This window comes from Ctenocephalides felis, unplaced genomic scaffold, assembly GCF_003426905.1.
Source record: "Ctenocephalides felis isolate EL2017-DRISC unplaced genomic scaffold, ASM342690v1 CF-g0.4_SCAFFOLD_03571, whole genome shotgun sequence".
NCBI classification, from domain to species: Eukaryota; Metazoa; Arthropoda; class Insecta; order Siphonaptera; family Pulicidae; genus Ctenocephalides; species Ctenocephalides felis.
In genome coordinates, this window is record NW_020539725.1 from 54,320,544 (window position 1) to 54,346,916 (window position 26,373).

Consider the following 26,373-nt stretch of genomic DNA (forward strand, 5'->3'; position numbering starts at 1 on the left):
GTGCATATATTAAAAGTGCTTTTTTAAATTAAAAGTAGGACATCTTATGTAACAGAGAGACATAGTATAGAGATGTTGAGTGTAATACATATTAGACGTTGTTTGATTGCCATCGTTAGAGCTTTGCTGGAAGGAAAGCTCTGAAAGAACCATACTTTTTTACCCAATTTCCTCACTCTTTTATAGTGTAGAATCATACTCTAATTTAAAAATTAAGTAAAAGTTTTCTTTTTTAAGCTGATATGTTCAGAATCTTGGATTTTTTGTGTATTTTCTTAATTTTTTTATTGACTAAATTATTTGTCATTTGTATTCCTTCATATAAAAATTTAATATTACTTTATTAGTTCCTTCTTATATGTCTTTACATATACGATTTTTTATGGTACGATGAATGGAAAGGAAGAAGTTTGGATTAGAACATTTCTTCTAAATATAGTTAAATTCATATAGAATGATAATTGCTCGATTCACAATTGTCTGTCATAGATAAGATCTATCAACTAATATTATGAAAAATAAATATTTAGAATGTTTTGATATTGACTATATTCGCTTTGAAAAACATTCAATCAGCTATATTACTCTACTTATTAAAATTATTTAGCTATATTACTCTACTTATTAAAATTATATTATTCAGCTATATTACTCTACTTATTAATTTTTTATGTATAATAAATTTTATTTTTAATCAATATATTAATATTTTTAATTATGACATCCATATTTTTGTAAGTGACTATTACAGCAACTTGCATAAAAAATGTGAAATACGATTTTTTTCATCATTCCTACACGATGAGTTTTCTTTTATTAATTATCTAGATGAAAAACAATGCTTCAAAATGAGTTGGTTTGAAGAAAAACTGATGAAATCAAAAAAAGGTATCAATCATCAACTAAAATTGTGTTCCCTCCAGAAGCTTTATTAATAAAAGCTTTAACTACAATGGGTTAAAATTGGGCCTATTATTGCCCTTCATTGCTTTAATGAGTACTTAATCTCCAATTACCTCTCGGATGTAATTATTTAATTTATCGTGGCAAAAAGTCAATCGAGTGAAAGAATCATTAGTGAAAACTATATTATTACATGACGTATAAATTTGGAACTTTTCATAATTAAAAATATTACATATTGGGGATCATATTGTTTTAATTACTAATGATTGAAAGTTTGTAATTAGGAAAGTTAAACCAAATTATGTTTTGTTTAATATAATATACAATTTTGGGATTAGTCTTAATCATTATTATTTTACAAAATACAATAGTCATCGATTTAATAGTGTGTTCAATTTCATTGAATTTATAAGTATATTAGTGTTCTTGCAATGCAATTGCTAATATTCTTACAAAAATTTTACTCTTTATAAACATAAAAATATGAAAATAAAAAAATTAACTAATTTAAATAATTTAAATAATCCATATAACAAAAAAAACTTTCATAGATTTGTAAAAAAAGGATTTTATTTTAACATCATTATTTTACACTGAATTTAAACTTTTTGCAATAAGTTTAAATTATTTTTGCAATTTTACAAATGTTTTTATATCATAATCCTGTACTGAGCTTATTACAAAAATTGCAATAAAATACTCTTCTTACGGTAATACAAAATTGATATACCATTTTCTTTATTATGTAAAAATGCTGGTAATGTGCGTCTAGTCGAAATAATTGATGGCTAAATAATATACGACAATTGATAAATTACACTAGCATTAGTATTTTTTATAAAGATTTATTATAACTATAAGCAATAGCAAACAATGCAATATGCACAAATTACAGAATTTTCTTCAGAGTTAATAAGAGTATTTATATTGCAATACTATTGATAGTAGTAAGTACATTGCAGGTGCACTTTTATGTAGAAAGGAAAAGTCCAAGTTATATTTTCTTTATGCACATTATTATAACTTATTATAGATTATTTTCTAAACATATTTTGAAACAATTTTATTAATTTCTCGTAGGGTAAGTTATAGTAATCGGCCGAAAATCGAAAATGAAAATGTTTGCATTTCTTCACGTTTCAGAGATTTTTGAACATTGTGGCATATCTCAGAAAAAAAGTATATCGAAAAAAATTAAAATTTTTAATTTAATTCTGGCTAAAGTTCTAAAGATCACATATATACACTGAATAACTTAGTAATTCAGTTTATATAATTTTTATAAATATTTGACAATGTTACAATAATTATAATAATCCATTTGAAAACATTTAATTTTCCTCGAACATTTCGTTACGGCACGGCAAGTTCCAGCAATTTACCTTAAGGCACGATGCCATACACCACTAGGTTTGATTTATATGTATCTTAAAATATAGATCTGTGTACCTTGATCAATTCTGTTTCCTCTTTTCAAATTAAGTCCAAGTTTAACCATATAAAATCCAACTTTCTCAAGATCATTGACGTCATTTTGAACGTAATCGATTGATTCGATCATTTTATGCCTCAGTAGAATTTGAATTTGAATGCATCAGAGCAAATGACTTGAGAATGATTATGAAATCGTTACTTTTCCGAATATGTGTCAAACTGATTCAAAATTCTACTTAAGAACTATTACACGGGCAAACTTATGATACATACGATCAATAGAGTTGCATAATGAGGCAAAAACGTGGTTAAACTATAAAATACTAACAACAAGAACTAAATATGCTTATCAGATGTTTTGGTAGACAGTATTGATTTAAATTTAAATATAGAGAAGAACGGGGATTAAAGGTCCGCGGGTGAGAAGGACCAGTACCGATATCTCAAACACAAGTGAAGTTAGGAGGTTTTTAACAGCAATATTTGGAAGTAAAGAGCAAAAGATGTGTAACCATAAAGATGCATCCACAAAAGTATTTTCTTTCGTTGTTAGTTTTTTGGTTGTGAGCACTGTTGTTTAGTTTACGAGACTTTAATGCAACGTTTAATATATATATATATATATATATATATATATATATATATATATATATATATATATTAAAGTAATCGTAAAAAAGTCGAAAATAAAAATAAAAGAGGTTTCTGAGCATTTTGGCATACTTTAGAAAAAATTGATGTATGTGTATGTGTGTGTATGTACGTATGTGTGTTTGCGGATACAAACTTTCGTCACCGATTTCGAGAACACGGATCAGCCGATTTGAAAAATTCAAAAAAACATTTGATTTGTATTGACGGGAAGACGTGCTGTTAATTCAATTTTTACGAGAACGAAGCGTCCGATTTGACTTATTCAGAAACATTTTAATTGTATTGACAGAAAAAATTATTTATTAATTTTCTGGAAAAAGGTCTAGTGGTTTCAGAGATCTAATAAAAAAAGTAAATAAAATACTATTTGGAGGTCAAAAATGAATATTAATTACATATGCGCATCAAATTATCAGATATTTTATAGAGGTTTTAATAATTAATACCAATTTTTACTTATTAGACTGCGATACGGCGGTTATGCGCTTTATTTGTCTCTACGCAGTTAAAGTAGGGTAATTTCTTAAAAAAAAATCAAAACTTTCGAACGTTTTCAAATTATAAAAAAACAAATTCAAATTTTTCAGAAATCTTGTTTTCAAAAATTTCAAAATTTTCAGATATCTAATTATTTCAAAGTTTTAAAAATATTTCAAAGCTTTGATAAACAGTTTAAATTTTTGGTACGTAAAGCTCAAGCAATTTGACTTAAGGCGCACGATGCCATGCACCACTAGTTTACTAAAATCTTACATGTGGCTGGAGTAAAAAGCACCAACTAAACCTTTACCTTAGCAAAGGTGTAAACAATAAAAGAAAATAGTAAATATAAAAGTAAATTGAGTTCATAGAAGTAATTTTACAAGAGATAAATTAAATATTATTCCAACTCTGCTGATAAATATTTCTGATGAAATACCAGATCAAGTCCAAATCTTATATCCAAATATAAGGAGGATAAAGGACCGTTACATTTATACATTGTTCAATTAGTTGAGAGTTTTACTTATAGTTGTACTTTGATAGTTGTTTGTTTGATATGTGTTATTTGTTGCGATATCATTGGTTTGGTTTTTACAACATAATTGCTCAAAGGACTTTGTAGAATAAATATAAAATTTTATTATTCACATTTATTTATTCTATCAATGTAAATTATCTTCACATTTTGTCATTGTCCAATTTTCAACGTCAATAAAATAAGTGATCGTTTTCTAATGATCTACCTGTCCAACATCAATCATTTCTTCAATCAAAATCATCCCATTGTGTAGTAAATTGGCGCCTCTGGCTTTTAATTTATTTATATTTCATATTTAACAAACTTATTATCAAAAGACATAATAAATTTCGCCGCAGGACAAAGTTTCCTCTCACGTCATCCGTTGCATAACTTTCTTCGAACGATTCTGTAATAAAGCATCGAGAAAGTGTTACAAAATTCTTTATGAGAAGATCAAACATTCTTTAAATACACATAAACAATCCAAATATCAATAAAAGATGGTTGGAATTAGGCAATTTGTGTGTACAAATAATTCGTGCGACAATTTGACATATTTGCTAAATAATTGTGAATATGGGTAAAGTGAAATTACTTTTACCGGAACAGAATAAATAAAGCATTACCATATTTGTTAAAGAAAGTTGAGGTAATAAGTCCAAGGTTATAACAGATATATTGGTACTTATTTGTTAGTTAAGTATTGAATGAAAATTTTTATGAAGAAACAGTTGGACCGATCGTCATGTAAAACTAATCAACATGAGCCCTTTTCAAGGTCACCAAATGGCTTTTAAATTTTTGAAATCAGTACAGCATTTTTTTGAGAAAAAGTGGTCATGTTTTGTGGTAAAAGGTCATGTTTTGGCTTATATTTCTAGCCAACAACTTTATTTGGAAAAAATATATCATTTTTCATACAATTTAATAAAATTGTTTTTTATATTCCTGATATATTTTTTATTATCATTATTATGACTTTCTATGGAAATCCTTCATGGGAAAATAATTTTCTTCCTATTAATCTTAGGTTAATACAATGTTATTACAAATAAAACTTTCTTTAAACAAACGATCATCTATACTTCATGGCTTGATTATAGTAATTGGTGCAGTAAGGTCAGATGACATACCTGATTTCACAATTATCTAAAACTGGCAAGAAATGGGCCGGAGAAAGTGGATCTGTAGATCACGGAGAAGATTATGGTTTACTGGTTTTAGTTGATCTTAATTGCTTAGATTAAACGATTTTTATAACAAACAATTAAGAGCCAATGATAAAAGAAAAATGTTATGGGTCTATCTTCGTATGAATTGATATCAAACTATCAAAAACTATGTATTCGCTGTACCATCAGTGCGATCAATGAGGTTATCATCTTTCTAATGCACTTATGATAAAATTGTTATTAGACGTTTGTGCGTTTTGTAGGTTAGGTTTAACACCTGATCGAACTGCAAGGACATAAGGTTTTAACAGTTTGTTGCTAAGAATTCATACGAAGATAGACCTTAACATAGCTTACAATAACACATCTATCTTATCAGAGAACTGGCCACTTAGTATTTCAATTTATCTCTGATTTAAAAATAGGAGGCCAATGCAAAAGCAAAAAAAAATTATATCGACACAAACATAAATGTAAAATCATGTTAAAAACAAACCAAGCTTCAAGTCATCAAATTGGCTTATAAGTTTTAACTGAAACTCAGTCGGTAGCATGGCCGTCTCACAAGGCAAAAATCTAAAATAAAATTTTTGCTTATCTTCACGTTTTAGAGGTTACTAAACATTTTGACATACCTCAGAAAAAATGGATGTGTGTGTATTTATGTTTTGTCCTCTACTTTCAAATATTATTGTTAATAAATTCCTAACTTTACTTGTCTTTTTGATAATGGTAGTGAATCTTTTCACGCCCGGATCTTAAACCCCAGCTGTGTCCCACAGATATTTACAGAATTATTATTCATTTCATGAAATATTGCGCTAATAATACCTTCATGCTCCCGTATTACTCATACCAAACCTATTCACCAAATTCAACAATAAAGAAAATTCCTGTGAATAATTATTTAAATTTCTAATTATCAAAAATGTGTCAACAAAATATTATGCAGGCACTTATACATAACGTAATATGTAAGTATGATAATCTTTAAACATTCAATAAGTGGACCATATGTTGATTTATGTGAAAGTATTTCGTAATATTCATTACCAAATATTGTTCGCTAGAGTATATCTGATTTTTACTTTCTAAAGTAGGTGAAAGCGCTCGAGGTGTATTATGCGTCGTCAACGAAGGTTGCTTCTTGCTTTTATCTCCGACGGTTACGTTCGGGATGCGTAATAAATTGCATCCATAAAATTCATATTTATTCATTTATGGGCGATAAATATTGAAATTGGTTAAAGAAATAGATCAGGCGATTTTTTATAGAAAGTTTCTCATCTTCGTCGTTAACATACTTTTTTATGTAAACTGGGTGAAACGTATTTTCTGCGCGATTATCAAGTTATAAATTATTTGGTTAGCTTGGTAAGTGTATTATACATAATTAATATAGGGGCCAATTCTCCGATAAAATAAAGATGTTACGGCAACGCTATGTTATGGTTCTATGTTCATAAAAAATTAAAAAAAGACTTGGACCTATTTGCTCTCTGATCATATAATTGACCAGGTGAATTTTTTTTGGAAAACAGCAAAAAACACATTTCTACAATGATAAGCTGGGCGTTTTACTGAACATAGTCAGATAGTTGTTTATATGATATGTGTTATTTGTTGTGATACTATTGGTTTGGATTTTACAATATAATTGCTCAAAATTAAATTGGACCTTTGTGTTCCGCCTAGAGATGAGCTTATCATATCCGAAGCCGGATCGATTAATATTTGACTCCGCTTTATAGAAAAGTTATATCCACTTAACAACTCCACAACTCCGACAACTTTGAAACATAATACTTGACACAATTGTGTTCTCTAGTTAACATATCTAAGGATTTATTGATACTTTGGAAATAGTTTATGAATAGTTCAAACATTTTTGTTTATTTTATTATAATAAATACTATTTTCTGCATTTCAATATGCATGAAAATCTCAAATTGACAAAAAACTTGGGAATCAAAACCAATTTTGTAATTATTTTTGAAGAGAAAATATAGAATTCTTTGAATATGTTTGTTTTTATATGAAAATAATACAGTGAACCTTATATATGAAATAAGAACAAATCTTTGTATATAATATTTTCCACAAAATAATAATACCTCACATTCTTTTATTATTTACTTTTCGAGAATTAATTATACATCAGGTAGTTTGACTATCATACTATTACTTTTACACAATTATAAAATCATAATTTTGTAAAAGTTATTATATAATACTAAATATTTTTTAGCTGGTTGTATACCATTGAAAGAGCTCATTTACGGACAAACGTTATCGTATACAGAATATAGAAGACAAAATAGCATTATTTTGAGACATTATAAAAGTCCTAAAACTGTCTGTGAGACGAGAAAAAAACACTTCTTTCGACCCAAGTCTTTGTATTAGTAAAAAATCTCAAGCAAATATCTGGACATGTTAACAGATTTAGTACTAGTTTAGGGAAGTCGGATATGACAAATCCTGTGAGAAAACTCCACTCGGATTCACTCCAAGGGAGGAGTTGAATCGGAGTGATAACTCCGGAGGGAGTTACCCATCTTTTCCGCCCTACCCTATATATAAATATAACTTATGTAGATATTTATTAATTTTATTACCATTTGTTACCATTAGACTATTAGGCCATAATAGTACATACGTGGCAAAAAATATTTTCTATGGAATTATATAGAACGCAATTCAGTACAAATCCGATGCAAAGTCTAAAGGACCTCTAACTATCTGATCTTCTTCCATAAAAATTATTATCAGAGCAATATGCGTGCTAGCACCACAAATTAGCATCAAAACAAAACTATAATATATGGAACAACAAATTTGTTCTACATAAATCTCATGTTTATTGCCATTTTGAGATGCATCAATAATATTTATTGTTTTCCGGTTGATTCCATATGTTATCTGTTGCATTAAAATCATTAATAATGACGACAAGCATATAATCGTTTTGCAAAGATAAGTTTGCATCCATTATTTTATGAGGACACAAAAAAATTTATCAGTTTGCGAGGACATTGGAATATTTTATATTTTATGACCTAGTTGTGTTATTTGTTTGGTAACAGTTTTTGAAAAATGAAAAACAATGTGCTCTCATTTTAAGACATTATTTTGAACTAATTTGAATAGAGATTGTTTGTGTATGATCTGTAATGATGAAACTTTTCCCTAATAACGTTGCTTTTTAGGAGGCAACCCAAAGGTTTTTTATTATTAAAATATCTTAACGGGTGATTTTTGAAATTTGATGAAACCTTGTTGGTAAGCCCAGTTCTTGCTCTTAACCAAATGTGAGATTCATATCTTCAAGAGAAATGGATATAACTGCTGCTGCATGATATCTAAATTTTTTCATACTCTTATATTTGGCATTCAAATATTTTATAATCACAGATTTTTCTTAAAATTTTAATATTCTTCCTTTCCATTTATTAGTATCAATAATTTTAATATCCTTGATAAATCGACATTATCTTATTTTAATTCTCAATTACTAGATAATATAATCTTGTACTTACACCTTGTCTAATATAAACCTGTCTTCAAGTCAAATTCTATAATATTATGATACATTTAAGTCAATATTCTGATCGATGATGTTTTGATTGATAATACTTGATAATATTAGCACATGTCGTTCTATGTAAACTTTCCTGTCAACGCATCAATTTTCTCCTGACTGAGCAGACTATTTACATATTTGCTATTTTGCAAATACATAGTCCCATTTTTTTTTAAATATTAGTAATGTTGAATGAATTATATACCCATTGGTTATCGATATAGTCAAAAAACAACATTTTAAAAATATTATAAAAAATATTTATAAAGACCTTAATTATGACCAAATCATTACCTTGTAAGAGTTAGTTCACCAATATCAAGCCCCTGTCAAATCTTTATCTTTTATATTATTTTTCCCGTGGTAAACAACTCTGAATCAGTCTAATCAAGATTTTTTATACCTTCTAACAAAGATTAATTTATAAAGAGTTGAATTTTGTTCAAGAGTCATCTATGTCTACTGACTAGGGACCAAAGAGTCGACTCGCAGGAAATAAGAATTATCCACTTGCTCTACAGGCGAGCTAATATACTCTCAAAGCAAACTGTTGCCCAATGGACAGAGTTTTAAAACACTGTCGATATTTTTATTTATTGAATTTTTATATTCTATTTGTGGACTTATAAGATTCCAAGACTGCTAAAACGTTTCATCACAATCGTCAAACTTAAATTCGAAGCCGTTGATGAATAATGTTTAATTTTTGTTCTAATTCCTCAAAACATTGCTCGACTGATCATCAAGAAACCTTTTTATCCAAGTTTGTAGTACACATAATATAAAAATTTTGTCAACTTGTAAAGGGTCCGCCATCTAACTTTTGCAGCCATTTTGAATCTTTAGCATCCTTTGTTGGCATTAATTTTGATTTTTTGGCAACCATTTAAAAGTTAGGCTACCATTTGCATTTCCCTTACAAACCAAAACTCTTATTTCAAATTAAAAAAAAATCAGTAGTTTTTTATAGAATTTTCAAAAAAAAAAGTTATTTGGCGGACCCTATATTATTAATTTATCAGATCAAGAAGTTGAATATAAAATAATCAAGCGAAATCGAAAGCTGTTTGATGTATTATTTGAATTACTTACAATTATCAATTTTTAGATATTGATACTGTTTGGTATATTGTAAAAGTAGATAATTGAACATTTTTATTTTATTTTATATTATGAAACATATGCGACTCTTCTGTATCCAAAATTTTGTGCAAATTTATATTCACATCAGGTTTCTGTATATAATAATGATTCTGATAAACAATACATCCATGAGTAGTCAAGGTCTCCTTATTGGTTTGCCGCAAATATAACTCAAGAACATTTTACTATATGGAGTTATTGGTAATTTTATCTTTGCAATAATTACGTAACTATAATATAAAATTTTAATTATTTAAACTTGATGAAATCTATTTGATAAAACCAATCACACTACACAGATCTAAAATGAATTTTAGGTTCTGATGATTCTAGGGAAACTAATCAATTAGGAACAAAATCCGTGTGTTGATAAAATAAATAAATAAACTAAATCAACAAATTATGTATACAAATAAACTAAATTATTATTAATATATTTTAGGCGATGTCTGAATCACAATAGTTTAGCTTTTCTCACAGAAACTGTTTGTAGTACCATCAATTTCATTATTCTAAAAGTTAGTACTATAAGTGATTTTTAAGGACTTTTCATTATTAAATTCAAACTTTAATTTTATTTATTATTTTATTATAGAGATTTTCAATTGTGTAATAGAAACATTTTGGCTGACAAGACAAAATGCACTTTGCTATATAATTCCCTCAAATTATATATAAATATCTAATTAGTATACTAAATTTCCTCTCTCATTATAATAATATTTATTTCTATTAAATTATTTATTAAGAGACATCTCAAATAAGTACTAAAATAAATAAATGAATTTGAATCGAATGTATTTTTAAACGAGTAATTAAATATTAACAAATACTCTCTTAATGCCAGTAGTTGAATGAATGAATCTGAATTTGGATTGAATGAATTTTTAAACAAGTAATAAATATTATTTTTATGGTAATTTTAGTTGAATATTTAAGAAAATACTGCTTAAAATAATTTGCATCATAAATATTTCATGATCAATTGGCACATTTTTAACTAGTCTGACCAGACTTCTTTCAAAAACAAAGCAAGTCAGTCAACTTTTATCGAATATATTGTTCTGCAAATGTTGATTTTATTTTTATTGCGGGAATAATTTCATATATATTTCTTATTCATGTTTAATCTGTTAAACTAAATATTTATTATAATTTTCAGAGAAACGATCTCGTCTGTACCTCTGGTTCTGTGCCGGTGGTGTTGACCCTGCCGATCCTCATCATCCAATAGACAACAAAGAGCACGTCTTGATGGCCTTCATGAGGGACAAAGTGGCAGCAGCCATCAACTGTGGATGGGTTAAGGCTTTCATTTTAATTGCATTTGCTGCTTATCTTGCAGGTAAATCATATTAATATTAATCAGTAAAATGTGATAGACGAGCATACTCGTCATGGAGAAGGATGCTCATTTTCTATTAGGGTAGGTAAAAATTATGGTATCAAAATAATTTAAAAAATAATTAATTTTTTTTAAGGTGCTGGTTATGGACTGACACGTATGCGAGAAGGTTTAGAGCGAAGAAAATTATCCAGATCTGATTCCTATTCAGTGGAATTCTTTGATCGAGAGGATAAGTACTATAGAGAGTTTCCATACAGAATACAAGTAAGATATTCAGATTATAATAACCAACAACGCAACAACTATGTTATCAAATATGTGATGTGATACATATTTTTGCTTCATATTATTTTTTGGTTCAATTACTATTTGATTTTTTACTAATTTGTAAGAACTGTTTAATGGTCACTGTTACTATTTAGGTTATAATCAGTGGAGAGCACAACTATTCTGATCCTTGGATTCAAAACGAAGTAGAAACATTAACGCAACGACTAGAAAATTCATCTTACATCACATCGCCATTGTACACAGAATCTTGGCTTAGGAGCTTCTTGAGCTACGTTGAACGCAACAATGATTACCTCAATATAACCATGGACGAAGAAGAACCTTTCCTAGAAGCTTTGAAAGAGGTACAAATTGATACAATTCAAATGCCATTTGCAATTCATAATTTTTCATTTATTTATTGTCAATTTAGCTATGGCTTTTCCCGGCAAATCCGTTCTCTCTGGACGTAAGTTTTAATAAAGCCGGTGATAGAATCCAAGCATCCAGGTTTCTAATTCAAGCTGTCAACATCAGTGATACAAATCACGAGAAGGAAATGGTCAAAGCTTTGCGTCAGATTTGTCATGAGTCTCCTTTGAATGCCAGTGTCTTCCATCCATATTTTGTGTTCTTCGATCAAGTAAATTATTATTTATTACAAGTTTTTCCATATTAAAAATATAAATGTACTAATTTGTGTGTCGTCTATTTCAGTTCGAATTGGTTCGTCCGACATCCATCCAAAGTATGATAATTGGTGCCATCATAATGATGATTATTTCCTTTGTATTTATACCAAATTTCCTTTGTTCTCTGTGGGTTGCGTTCAGTGTTGTTTCTATCGAACTCGGAGTTGCTGGATACATGTCGTTGTGGGATGTTAATTTAGATTCAGTTTCTATGATTAATTTAATTATGTGCATAGGATTTTCCGTAGATTTCACAGCGCACATCTGCTACGCGTATATGTCATCAAAAGCAGAAGATCCAAAAGAACGAGTTCGGGAATGTTTATATTCTTTAGGTCTTCCTATAGTGCAAGGATCCTTTAGTACTATTCTTGGAGTCCTTGCTCTGGTTTTAGCTGGAAGTTATATCTTCTTAGTATTCTTCAAAATGGTGTTCCTCGTTATCTTCTTTGGAGCCATGCACGGATTATTCTTACTGCCTGTTCTGTTATCATTATTTGGACCAGGTTCCTGCACATACAAATCTGATAAATCTAGAGATTCACATTTAGACAGGTACCCACCACCATATATAATTCCAAACAACTCCCAACTCGCCCTAGCTGGTAGCCCTTATGGCGGCAAAACATTTTTGGGAAGTCCATACAAGTTATATGGCGATGATAAAGATTTAGGAATTGGTACATCTGGAGAAGACACTAGCGAATCTAGTTCTAATAAAAGTCAACGTCGGGAAGCCTTAGAGGATGAGAACACAAGAAGGCGCTATGAGGAAGGATGGCGAAGATCAGCACATGTAACATCTCAATTCCAACCTGTGCAAGTGCTGGATATATATGGTCATGAAGCTGAAAAAGCTTGGAGACGTGGAAGGAGTTTCAATGAAGCTAAAGCAAGGAAAGATTCTAGGAGAACTTCTCCATATGGTGAAAGAAAATTATCATATGAAGAAAGAAAGTTGTCCTATGAAGAGAGGTTGCCTTCAAGGGAAGATTGGAGGCAATATGGAGATGATTTGTCTTATGGAAACTCAAGACGATCATCTCAAGAAGAAAGTACTAGGAAATACAGCGACGAAATGAATAGATACAGAAGGTACTCTCCACCAGAAGGTATGTACAAGCAGAATCCTCAAAAATATTCATCTCAACACAGCTTGTACCATTCGAAAATGAGATATAATCCAAACTAGCACATAGAAGCAAATAGCTGACAAAATGTTCATGTTTGTGTCATCCCTTACCTTCAGTGGTAAGATTCTAAATCAAGTTTGATAGGAACATTAAATAAATTATAAATTTTTAATTGATTTTGCTTTCGTGTTTTTAAATATTGTTTTGGTGTTTTGTTTTAAATGACATTTTTAGTTGTTAAGATCACATTAGTCAATCTATTTATTTATATATAATGTTTTTCATACGATATCAAACTAATTTATAAGCTTGCCAATAGAGACCTTGACAAACTGGAAAAATAGTGTGCTAGAATGTACTGTTAATGTTTTGATAGTGTAGATAATACTGGTCTGTTAATGTTATATATTTTGCTACCTATGTAATAGTTAAATCTCAATTTTAACGAGTAATCTATTGGTAATTAGATTAGTGTATATATATTTTAGATACAATGTAAATATATAGAAATATAAGTAACTCTAATACTTATTTCTGTTATGACGACATAAAATAACACCTCAATTATTAATTCAAATAGGTGTTGAATTTTATGTTATGTAATTTTAATATTTTATTCTAAATAAATGTATTTTTTACAATTGTAATAAATATAATTTTTTAAGTTAAATTAATTTTTTTACTAATGCATAATATCCTGATGATACTTTGAAAATTTCTGCTTATTTATGAGTTATTCAATTCTTTCAAATATATTTATCTCAATATTATACCTTTAAATAATCCATAGAATTTGTATTAATTTATCATTTCATATCATATAATAATAAAACAGAAAAACAGCGAAAAAATAGTAAATACTTTAACCCAATTAAAAATATTATAAAACCGACATCCATTTTCTACCAATTCTTACATTACTTGATAAAAATTTTACCAGAGTTTCACAAAAGTGTTTACAATTGATACTTCAAAATGAATGACATATTCTAACTAATCATGGCCTAATTTGACCACAAATTTTGTATATGTCAATTTTTTTATAAATTAAAAAATTAATAAAAAAATGTATAAATAAACACCAAAAGACTGGTTGCCGAACCTAAAAAATATTTTATATGCGATGGATGTGAGGGAGATCATTCAAAATGTATTTGGCGAAGAATATAAAAAAAGTGAACTTCAAGATCTTTCAAAGGCCGTTGACTCGGATCAGGAAATGAAATTAATTGATGACCTTAATGCTTGGCTTAAGGTTTTTTTAAGGCAGGAAGGATCAGCTGGATATGTCGCGCCTCCTGATGTTAGGGATGGACGTTTGGGTCCTGCTTTGGTAATAATTGATTTTTGAGAACATTTAAATATTCACTGTAAAAATTAGACTCTGCTTCAAACCTTATTTAATACATATTTAATAATATTGAAAAGTTATTTTGTATTTTGCTCAAAGTAAAATAAAATGTATTGGACAATGTCTTCTCCTATTCCTCCTATTCCAAATTCAAGTATTTTCCCTTATTTTTTGCCTGACTTTAAGTATGATAATTAATAAAACTGTTAAATAAATATATTAAAAATCACTATCAATTAATATTTTCTAGGTTCGTTTTGACACTACTGCACATTCTGGTCTATTCATGATAAGTCCAGACAGACTCAACGTGCAGTCTCAAAGCAACTTTGCCTCAATCAAAGCCAATGTTTGTGTTTTTTCTGGAAAATGGCAATTTGAAGTACAACTTGGAACCAAAGGAGTCATGCAAGTCGGTTGGTGTACATCTAAATGTCGATTTTCTCAAGATGCAGGAGTTGGTGATACCATCAACTCATATGCTTTTGATGGAAACAGAATTAGAAAATGGAATGTTTCGACCTCGAAGTATGGACAAGCTTGGCTGAGTGGTGATATTATTGGATCTTGCATAGATCTTAATAAAGGAACAGTGCATTTCTTGAGGTAAAGCAATAATTAATTCAGTGTAGATTTATCTGACTAATGTATTATATTTTTCAGAAACGGTGTAAATATGGGAGTAGCATTCGATTCCTTAATTCTAGGGCCTGGTATAAGTTTTTTTCCAGCCGTTTCTTTGGCTTACAATGACAACCTTTGCGCAAATTTTGGAGGAACACCGTTGCGCTATCCAGAAGAAGATTACCAGCCACTACAAGTACAAGGCACATTGTGTATAATAGTTTCTAATTTATATATTGAAGTAACTGGTATTATTGCAGGCACCTCCTCATGCAGATATAATTAAAGCTAATTTTCTCTTGAAATATTTGATGAAATTGATATCTTTGTCTGACCAAATGCAAAATGGGAAAGATACTAGTACTTCAGTGTCTTTGTTGTCGAAGGATGCTGTGTATATGAGAATTTCTTCTGTTATAATGGAGAATTTAGGACCATTATTGACAGACAGTTATATTGTGGCGGATTGTCTTGTACCTACACTACTTTCCATAAGTAAAAACGGGTAAAATAATCTCACTTTGATGAACGCCAGTTGCTTTTTTAAGTGATGCTCAAAAATTTATAATTATTCCTTGTTTTATCTCTTAAAGAATATTATTGTGTATTTTAGCAAAAATAATAACAGCAAAAAAGTTCCTACTACTAATCGTCGATTATTAGCCCTCTTTGATACCTTCTGGTCATTCTGTGAGGAGCATGAAATGGGAAAATGTATCGACAACATGTTTCAATGCATATTATGTACTTACAAACAAGTTTCTAAAAATCTCAAATTCGATCAACAAAAAACGAGTTTATCTCTACTCTGCGAAGTGCTAAAACACGAACAAACCAGGAAATTTATGCTGATGAATCTTCTTTTTCGAAAAATTGGGTATGACGCAACTTGGTCTTTTCAATATTATGAATTTTAAGTTGACACGTGTTTAGTTAATATAAACTTTAGTAGATTTGCAAATTTCATGCATCTCAAACCACTTGATGAACCGAATCTGGCGGATGTTGTTCCCGATGCTTGGTGGCCATCAAATTCACCAGATCCTGAACGTGATCGATATAAGAAATCGTATATGGAATCTGTGCAAAGAATCCGAGAAGCTACTTCTAGTTTAGAAGAGATGCAAGTGGAAATGCTTCTGCTTCTTTTAGATAATTCAGATGGTACTAAGGTAAACGACTACATTCGTCAAAAATATCAACATTAATGATCAATATGGCTAATAAATTAAGAATGTCTATGAAATAGTTATATGTACAATTATTTTTCGGTCTAGACTGATCCATCTTCCAGAAAAATCTTCACAATGAGATTTCGTAGATACGTTCATGATCATTTGATCAATAGCAAGGTGAGTTTTCTAAATGAAGGTAAAATAATTCTAAAATTCAAGGTAGTTCTATGATTATTCAATTTGTCAGAATATAAGTGTATCAAGTAATTGAAAACAAAAAACTGAGTTTTAAGTTTAATTTAATTTTTATTCTATTACGGTTTTACTATAAATATTATTGTCTCAGAGTATAGCTGCTCAGTTTCCGCCTCCAGTTTCCTTGTGCACATTTCATAGACTTTTGACAGCCCTGGTAAGAATTTGGACAAGAGAAGAAGAATCTGAACCCAAAAAACGACGTACGGAACCACATATACCAAGTCGCTTATTTTATGATGGCAGTGTCGAATATTATGGAATTGATCGTTTAGGTAAAATAAATGAAACAGATCAGTAAAACTAAAATTTTCTTTTTGAAATGAGTTAGTATTTTATGTAACATAATTCACCCTTATTCTTTGGTAAAGCTGTTTTTAACACTCCAATGTAAACTCCTAAACAGAATTATAAAAATATTAAAGTTAGCATTTCAACTACAAATTATTCAGAATAATAATAAAAATGAATAATTTTCTTAAATTAATTATTTTAGGAGGTGTATTATCACATATTAGAAAAGTATTTAGAGCGGATCTAATAGAACAATTAGGGAATGAACACCCGACGCTTGTAAATGCAGAAAACCCAGTCCAAGATCCTGATCTAGACGATATGAGTGAGTCCGGTTTGTACAATTTTTTATATATTTCGTATACACAAATTATATCATAATATGCTTTTTATATACCTTTAATAACTGGATATCATAAATAAAAGTTGCTATTTGAATTGCTCGTACATCATAATCCACAGATGTATGCCTATACCTTAAGATATGCTTTCCTTTGGCAGTGTTAGATAATTCATCAAACAACGATTAAAATTCTTATGACTATTTTGAGATTTTCCCTAATAGAGAACTGGTGCAATTATGAGACGAATATTAATCGTTGTACAGGTTTCCTTTTCTCTGTGCACAGATATTATGGATGCCGCTCTCGGCCTTTTTCTCGCAGGGCCATCCGGACAACCGATGGCCAACTCCGACACTCCGGTCTTTCCGGCACTTGCCAGGGCCATGAACCAACCAAGTGCACAACTTCTATTATCCAGGTAACTGTAAAATAATAATTTTAGGAAATATTGTTCTTTTGGGATGGTTCGTTTTTAGGGATTTGACTTTGGTTTACTTTAATATTTAGTTGTAATATTTTTCTTAAGTAGATTGGCGCACAATACAGGAGCCTCAAGGGGGGCCAGCAATCCTATAAGTCCAGGGCCTATAGACGCCAGGGCATCGCGATATGAAATTTTGGATGGAATCATCATGTATTACCATGCTCTTGCACATCGGCAATTGACCAAGGTTTATAAAATTTAATCTTAATGTCGATGAATTTTATTTAGTTGTAGTGCAAGATTTCTGTAGTTGAAGCAATTACTGAAACAATTAAAATATTTAATTTATTTATTACTTTATTTCTTTATTTTGAGAAAGATCGGCGATTTGAGAGATCATCAGGCCGAACTATCAGCTGCGTTGAAGGATGCTCGTGATAGACAGCAATTTGTTCACCGGGAAATGCTTGCTGGCTTGCAGGTTAATTTTATGTTATTAGTTATTAAGAAAAATTATTCGAAAGATATATTTACTGAATTATTTTGCCATCTTTGTGTTTTTTTTTCAAGGATTATTTTTTTTGAAAATCAATTAATTTCTGTTATTTATAATACATCTAAAATAAATATTAATATCAAATCTCATTTCACCTTCAAGGCTTCTGAAAAAAACAATGGAACAACAGTTGAATCTGCAATTCGAGATCAGAAGACTGAAAAGGTTGACGACTATGAAACAGCTAGTGAAGTTCTGGCCATTCTTCAAGAATCTGAACGTGTTTTCATTGTAGGTCAAAGTAAATAAATTACATGCTGAAACCGCTTTCACCATTTTATACATATTGGTATATTCAATCAATCTTACATCCGCATCCTTTAGAAAATAATCTATAAATAATTTATAAGTTTTTCTATAAAAAGTTTAGAGCAGTGCATATATATACACATTTTTTGTTAGATTAATATAATATATTTCTTTGTCTTCATTTCAGAAGCGACTTGAAGAATTATCCCGACAATTGGCATGGACGCGTTCTCTAACAACGTCGCCTTTACGTAGACGTGATATATGCTTGGCGACTTCTATCGTTTTGGCAGCCCTGCAAGATGCTGCTGCCAATAAAGGTCAACTATTTGCCTTCGTGCCCGATTTTTACGTGGAAGCCTTATGCCAATTGACATCTGCTGTCCGAGACTTAGGCCATGCAAATCAACCAAAGCCGAAAGATTTAGAAGGTAACATAATAAAAAAATACTAAAAATAAATTTTTCAGAAGGTGTAATTCATAAATATATTTCAGAATATGTTCCACTGTTAGAAGGAGTGGCATCTTGGCTTTGCATGTACTTTTCTGACCCCAGAGTGATTCTGGCTGGTTCCAAAGACAGTCTGGTTCAAGGCCTTGGTTCTTTGGCTATGTGTCCAACTTCTTTGAGGGCTATGGAGCGAGTACCAGTAGAATGGTAAAATAATTTCTTCATCAGCAAAGATCAAAGATTTAATTATGTTTTTATTATATTTGATTTTTAATTTGTATTTCTATAGTCGTGTCAGCATGGTGAGATCCCTCCTTCGTCCATATGAAAATCGCGCTTGGGCGCAGAGCAATTGGCTTCTTGTACGTTTTTGGCAGGGACGTGGTTTTGCATTTCGTGAAGCCAGAGCACCTGAAGGATTTTTGGCCCCAGTTCCTAGACCTAATCCAACTATGTCTGATACGGGACTTCTTCACAGATATTGTGGTAAGAAAGGAGATAATTCAAGTCACAATTATTACCAAATAATTATTAATTGTTGCCAAATTGTTCTTTAATCCCATAGAGCCATGTCCATCAGAAGTGTTTCAAACACATGTTGGAGAATTATTAAAACAAGAACAATTGGCTACTTCATTTATAAACTCGGTTTTGAATCAACTGAACTGGGCGTTTTCCGAATTTATTGGAATGCTACAGGAGGTAATTTAACTAATAAACCAAATTAATACTAGAATACGTTTGGTTAATTGTTTTTTGTACATTTAGATTCAAAATATTTCTCTTCGTCCTGAACGTGTTTACATAGAATCTCGTCAGCTTAAAATATGCGCCACTTGCTTTGAATTAACAGTTTCTCTTCTGAGAGTCGTGGAAATGGTGACACATGTGGCACCGCAAGTGTTTTTAGATCAAACTTTGCCAGCAAGTGATTTACTTTTATCTAGATTATTACAGGTAAAAAATATAATTATATATCTGCAGAATTAATGTAAAATTTAAGTTTTCAATTCACAATCAAAATCATTGTTCAAAATAAAATTGCAATGAGTGTTGGGTAGTTACCACAAAAAGATTCAGTATTTTGGACTTTTTTTTTCATACCATCTCTATATGACTTTGCAATTTTGATGTAAATAATCAAAAAATATATTTTTGATTTATCAACAGTTGATCTGCCAAATATTGAATCGTGTAAGTAGTGCATCAGGATGCTTTCAACATGCAGTAGGTCTAAGTCTTCCTGATTTAGGAGTCGTTGGTCACTTCTCAATATTATCAGCGGCTGTTGGAGTTCTCTTAGGATTGTTGAATGGAGAGATTCTCGCCAAAGATTCAGCAATGCCGCAAGTAAGAGTTTTTTTAATATCATATAATAATATGTACTCAAAATTATATTGGAAATCTATGCGAAACTTCATTGATTTAATACTTTTTTATGTAGGTACCTCGTGTTTGTCGGGCCTTACTGACCGAACCTTCATTTCAAATGAGTTCTTTGAAATTCACTTTAGGTCTTGTCCCGCTGCCACCAAATGTGCCGCCTCCAGTGGAGACATTTTCTTTCAGCAATTGTGAGTGTAATAAAATATGGTGCAATTTTGAACATTTTATCCAATGTTCCAAACTTAGTTATTAGATCTTTATCTCTATTTTATCTTTCAGTTCCTAATAGTGTAAGCGTAAGTGAATTAACACAGCTACACAAAGTCCTCGATTTCCTGGAAGAATACCAAAATTTACTGAGTGCATCCACAATTTTGGGCGATGATGTTGCCTGTCCAATTTGTTACGCAAGACCCCTCAGTGCCTCTTTTTCACCCTGCGGACACATGTCCTGCGCGTAAGTTATTTTTATAATTTTTTAATAAAGAGGATTCTAAATTATAACAAATTCTTTCCTCAGTGCATGCATAGCTCATCATCTAATGAATTCACGAAAATGTTTCTTCTGCATGGCCCGAATTGATAAAGTATACGATCTTCAAGGTGCCGTTTTGCATGTTCTTCCTGCTTCTTGACGACTATAAATACACAAAAAAAGTTGTAAATGGCAAACCATACCAAAAATAAACTGTTTTTATACTTTATTTAAAAAAATACTTTTTTTATTATACTAGTCCTTTTTATGTATTTAAGCAATACTAAAAAACACAATTTTGTATTGATGGTAATAAATACTACTCTACATTTGTAACTAATATAAGATGTTAGCTACTTAATCATAATCACTTAAAAATTGCAGCACAATTTTGGTCAATTTTTGGATTGCTTGAATACTAAATATCTATTGTTTACATAAGTTTATAAATTCTAATTCTAATAATATTTGTATTTTTAGCTAATAATGAATAAATGAAAATATATTAGTTTCTTAAATTTTATAAGTTTATAAGATAGTTATTATTGAATATTGATTGCCAATGTCACTTGATATTGACAAATTTATGATCACCTAAAATTTTGTTTCCAAAAGCTCTAGTACAATTCAAAACAAAAACAGGAAAACAAAATCCTGGTAAAATGGATTTCGGCAATCATTTTTAATACAAAAATTTTTAAGTATGAAAAATTATATTTTTTAATAAATTTTGCGTATAAATTTATAAACAATGTTGATATTAGAAAAAGCTCGCACTACCGAGGGCCTGGTGGTGTTGGGAAGTGGCGTTATTTCACATATTTATAAGGTAAATGGTAATATATCAATTTATGACGTGAAAATAATAATATTAATTGTTGTGACTATGATAAAAAATATTGTAATATTGCTTCAGATTTGCTTTAGTGGCGTATGTCCAACATCAACAGGAAGCCAATCTCAGCCCAGTTTTGCATCAACTCTATTTGTTGTATCATGCTGTTTGGTTCTTTTAAGATATTTATCTATAGAAAGTAGCGTATCAAAGTAAGTAATAATGGTATAATATAAATTATTTAAAACAACATTCACTAAACAGTAAGGAACAACTAACTACTAACGATAACAATAGAGTCTGATAGTCTGATCTATATTAAGTTAGTCAGGTAGAATTATATCAGTTTAGAAAATATATGTTTCCTCAGCATCAAGAACCAGCTTATACAATCAAATAGAAAAATGGCATCTTTTCTACTCAGTTCATATATTGCATCTTTCATATCAAATGCTGCCATTGCTCTTATTTGGGAACGACTATTATTTACGCTCAAAGTCTGCTTTCAAGATTGGAGAATTTCTAGCGGAAGAATTGCTTACTATCATCGGAAAGGTTATTCTTCATACTATTAAATAAATCATATAACAATTTTAAATATTGTTTATTAGAAATATGATAACACTTGTGATGCACACATTTATTAATGTCAACCATTATACACATTTATATAATGATAAATTATAAATTATATATTTATAGTAACATTAAAAATATGTATAATATTTAAAAACAATAATGTAATTATAGTCATTCTTTAAATATGACATGATCGGTTTGTCATTGTAATTAGCATTTAGAAATGAACTTTTATTAGAGAAATGAAGTAATAAAAATTGTTGTTGGAAACCAAAAATATATTGAATTTATATCATATTTATTTACAGATACTATGAAACAATTCATGGCCAAGTTATCTGCTTACCTTGCATCAGAAAATGGCTTTGGTATGTTTCAATTGGCGTTTGCTCTAATTGTATTTGGAGGAACGTTGTATGTAACTCATCGCGATGAGTTTCATGAAAACTCCTCTATTTGTGCACCAAGGGCTAAAGAAACACCTGATCAAGAAGTCGATAATGATGAAGAAGTTGACGAAGAAATAAAGAGAGTTTCTTTTGCTGATGACAACATATATGAACATCTTTATACGTAATGTACAGATTTCAACAGTGTTTATTCGTTTTGTCATTTCACATCATTTATAACCATAACAAATTTCTCCATATTTATCCAGTTGTAAGTATGTATTCATTTGCTAATTTTTACTCACTAGTAAAAAAAATTTAAAAATGGAACCTTTGACTTTTTAGTACAAATGCTGTTGGATAGAATAACAACAAAAGGTTACAAATAATTAAATCGTGATGCTTTTGATGTGAACAAATTTTGCAATCTTTAAATACTTACTAGTTACTCCAAGTTCTTCCTAGGTAAGAGCTTGGAGTTGACTCTTGGAGTCAACTCTTGGAGTCAACTCTTGGAGTAAACTCTTGCAGTTGACTCTTGGAGTTGAGTGTTAGCTCAACAAGTTCCAGATTTGATACCCACTTCGATCAGCTTGGTATCAAGCAGTTAATATTGAATACTTTAAATTTTCACTTAACATTATTAATATAAAATATAATTTTAATTAAAGATAAAATATGCCTATCAGGGCATTTTTACATTACATCACATAACTATAAGAGAAAAAAAACTATTAATCTTATCATAAAGTGAATGGTAAACTTTTAAGATGGATATTAATAACGCCTAGGTAAATGATATTGCAGTATAACCATAGATAAGGAAAAATACAACTCTCATAAAGCATATGATCCTCTTTGCTGTTTAAATATATTCTTAAACTATTAAATTGACAATATATCGTTTTTGTTTTGTATTTATGACTTTATACCTATACTCTTCTTTATCTCTCTTTTTATATACTCTTTTTTATATACTCTTTTTATACCTATACTCTTTTTATACTCTTAGCTTTTACCTGTGATTTACCAGCTAGGTAAATATTCTTCTTTAACCTGTGATCTATGGTTCTTGCCAACTCCTTAACATGTCCTTAACCATATTTAACTCTTGTGCCTATGGTTTTTGCCACATTCTTTTATCTATGGTTTCCAATCTTCTTTTGTCTATTGTTTTCACCGCAAGCCCCCTAGCACTGAAAGGCAAGTTTGAATGTAGTAATAAATACCATAATTTTAAATTATATTTTTAATTATGTGGATACTGGGGGTAGTTTAAATTTCACTATTTCATTTCTACGTCGGATACAAAAATCCAACAAAATATAATCAACAAATTTCAAGGTTTCGATTAAATACTGTATTTGAAATAAAATTTACTCAAAAAACTATTATACTAAAATGTTTCCGAATTATTTCTAAAAATGATAAGCTGCCCCTTTTCATTTATAATTGAGCTTGACCATGTTTCCATCTCTAGGATTGTATGTTCTATGGATTGAGTAAGTAAGTTTAGCTGAGACACAAACCACGTAATTCATTTGGAATGCAATCAAATTATAATCAGCTAGTTGAATATTTATTACATCTGATAAATGAAAGAAGTATTATATATAAATACACACTTCTTTTATCTATGTCTAAATATATTTTAAGAATAATACTAATCCAATTTCCAGGTACTAAACCAATTTTACAGGTGTATCTTTCTTATCTATGGATGCGACGTCCATTATTATCTCTTTGAGTTCGCCATCTTTGAAATTTAATATGCCCTCTCTGTCCTTGAATGAATTGACTTTGACGGTGACGCGCGTTCACTTATGTTCAGTGACAGAAAATTTTTGGTTATATGTGTTTAATTTAATTTTTTTAGTAATTATTGTTAATTAAATTGTGTAAATCGCTTAGTGTTATAGTTTAAAAGGTAAGTTGCAAATATTTTTTAAGATTTTGATATGTAGGACGCATTTTTTTTACATAACCTCGTGGAGGTTAATGTTCCACGTTTCTTTTTAAAAGAAATTATTAGGTTTTTTTCGAAAGCTATATAATTGCTGCTGCATTAATATATATTGTGAATGGCCGACCTAATATTAGTAAAAAAATATTCATTTTGTTACAAGAAAATTCTTGCTTTTAGGTTAACATATTTTCAATGTCGGATGACTAAAATTTTTACATATGGATGTAGTAATAACCTCTATTTTTTACAATTAGTTTTACAGAGAAATTTCTGAAAGTCCCGCATTTTTAACTTATATTTGCTTTTTCTATTTTCAATAAATAATTCAATTTTCTTAATGCTCTGAAAAAAAAATATGATGAATCATTAATAAACCAGGTAAAAAGTACAAAGTTCTATAAATATACAGTTTCCTAGGTGAAATCAATTTTCAAGTTAAACTTTTTCATGTATTGAAATATTGACAAAAAAAAAATTGATATCTTCATTGAAATCTCCATTTTGTTTTAAGAAGCACCATTTTGAATTTTGAATATGATTATTTTTTAAAGATTTGGTTTAGTTAGTTACATAATAGGTTTCCAAACTTGTTTGTTTTGTGCCCCCCTTGGACTTTGGCATGAATCCCCTATTTACCCGATGTAGATTTTTAAACTGTACTAAAATTTATTATTAAAGACTTAAAGTAAAAGTAGAAATCATCAAGTACAAAGTACATGATGCTTTTATATATTAATTGAATGTAAAATATTGAAAAAATAAAGTAAGCGAGAAGTGAATGCTTATTTATCATCATTTGGCTACAATTTTGAAAGGTTTAATCTTACATCTCTTGACTAATGGTGTCCAGTTTACATCTTTGTTTCTGTTAGTAACAGAACACTAAACCTTCCTTCTACTGTTCATTTTACAAATATTAAATAATCTTTTATCGTATTCAGAAATGCAACAGCAGTCTCAAAAAGCACAAAAAATGTCGCTAAGCCTTTATTAAGTTATAAACATATGGCAACAATTTTATAACGTTTAATCTTACGTATCCTTGCTAACAATGTCTACTATTCAGCCTACATTTTTTCTTTTTTTAGGAGATCAGTAATAACACTGAACCTTCTTTCTGCTGTTCATTTTACAAATATTAAATTTTTTATTGTATTCAGAAAGACTACAGCAGCCTTAAAAAGCACAAAGAATGTTGCAAAGCCTTCATCAAGCTATCAACATGTGGCAACAATTTTGTAAGGATTATTTTTACATATCTTTGCTTATGATGTCCGCTGTTTAATCTACATGTTCTCATTTTTTTAATAAGAGATAAGTAATAACACTAAACCTTCTTTATGCTGTTTATTTTACAACTATTAAATCATTTATCTTTATTATTCAGAAATACAGTCTCAAAAAGCACACAGAATATTGCCAAGAGTTTTGATAGTCAACAAATTTGGTCTTTACAAGCTCAACATTATTGTGACCACAAATCGAATGCTTACTTTAGCTACAACTTACACATTTTTACAAAAAAGAACAATATTCAAATTTGCTTCTTAGTTTTGTTTATTATTATTGCATATGACTTTATTATATATAGTGCAATATAGGTAAAAAGACGTGGTGTGTTGTGATCCACTATTATGGACTCTCATTTTCATTACGTGGACACTGAACATTTTTTTGCTGA

At 29.7% G+C, this 26,373-nt stretch overlaps 2 protein-coding genes across 2 annotated transcripts in view; both read left to right on the forward strand.

Moving 5' to 3' along the window:
• Positions 1–13,889, forward strand: part of LOC113384420 (patched domain-containing protein 3) — a 112,156-nt gene extending 98,267 nt beyond the window's left edge. Inside the window, exons 9-13 of the mRNA XM_026622133.1 lie at positions 11,058–11,240; positions 11,377–11,507; positions 11,666–11,878; positions 11,947–12,156; positions 12,231–13,889. Of these exons, the coding sequence (XP_026477918.1) occupies positions 11,058–11,240; positions 11,377–11,507; positions 11,666–11,878; positions 11,947–12,156; positions 12,231–13,397 (1,904 nt within the window). The 3' untranslated portion in view covers positions 13,398–13,889. The remainder of the gene's footprint in view (positions 1–11,057; positions 11,241–11,376; positions 11,508–11,665; positions 11,879–11,946; positions 12,157–12,230) is intronic.
• A 572-nt stretch (positions 13,890–14,461) lies between these two features.
• LOC113386280 (E3 ubiquitin-protein ligase RNF123-like) lies at positions 14,462–21,083 on the forward strand. Its single transcript, XM_026624071.1, has 22 exons — positions 14,462–14,671; positions 14,940–15,295; positions 15,353–15,509; positions 15,574–15,818; positions 15,927–16,190; positions 16,266–16,485; positions 16,591–16,665; positions 16,850–17,018; positions 17,240–17,371; positions 17,667–17,799; positions 17,911–18,052; positions 18,185–18,286; positions 18,464–18,592; positions 18,798–19,041; positions 19,107–19,269; positions 19,352–19,493; positions 19,630–19,764; positions 19,831–20,019; positions 20,233–20,412; positions 20,507–20,636; positions 20,728–20,905; positions 20,969–21,083. The coding sequence occupies exons 1-22, from the start codon at positions 14,462–14,464 to the stop codon at positions 21,081–21,083; spliced, it is 3,810 nt and encodes a 1,269-aa protein (XP_026479856.1).
• Positions 21,084–26,373: the final 5,290 nt, after the last annotated feature.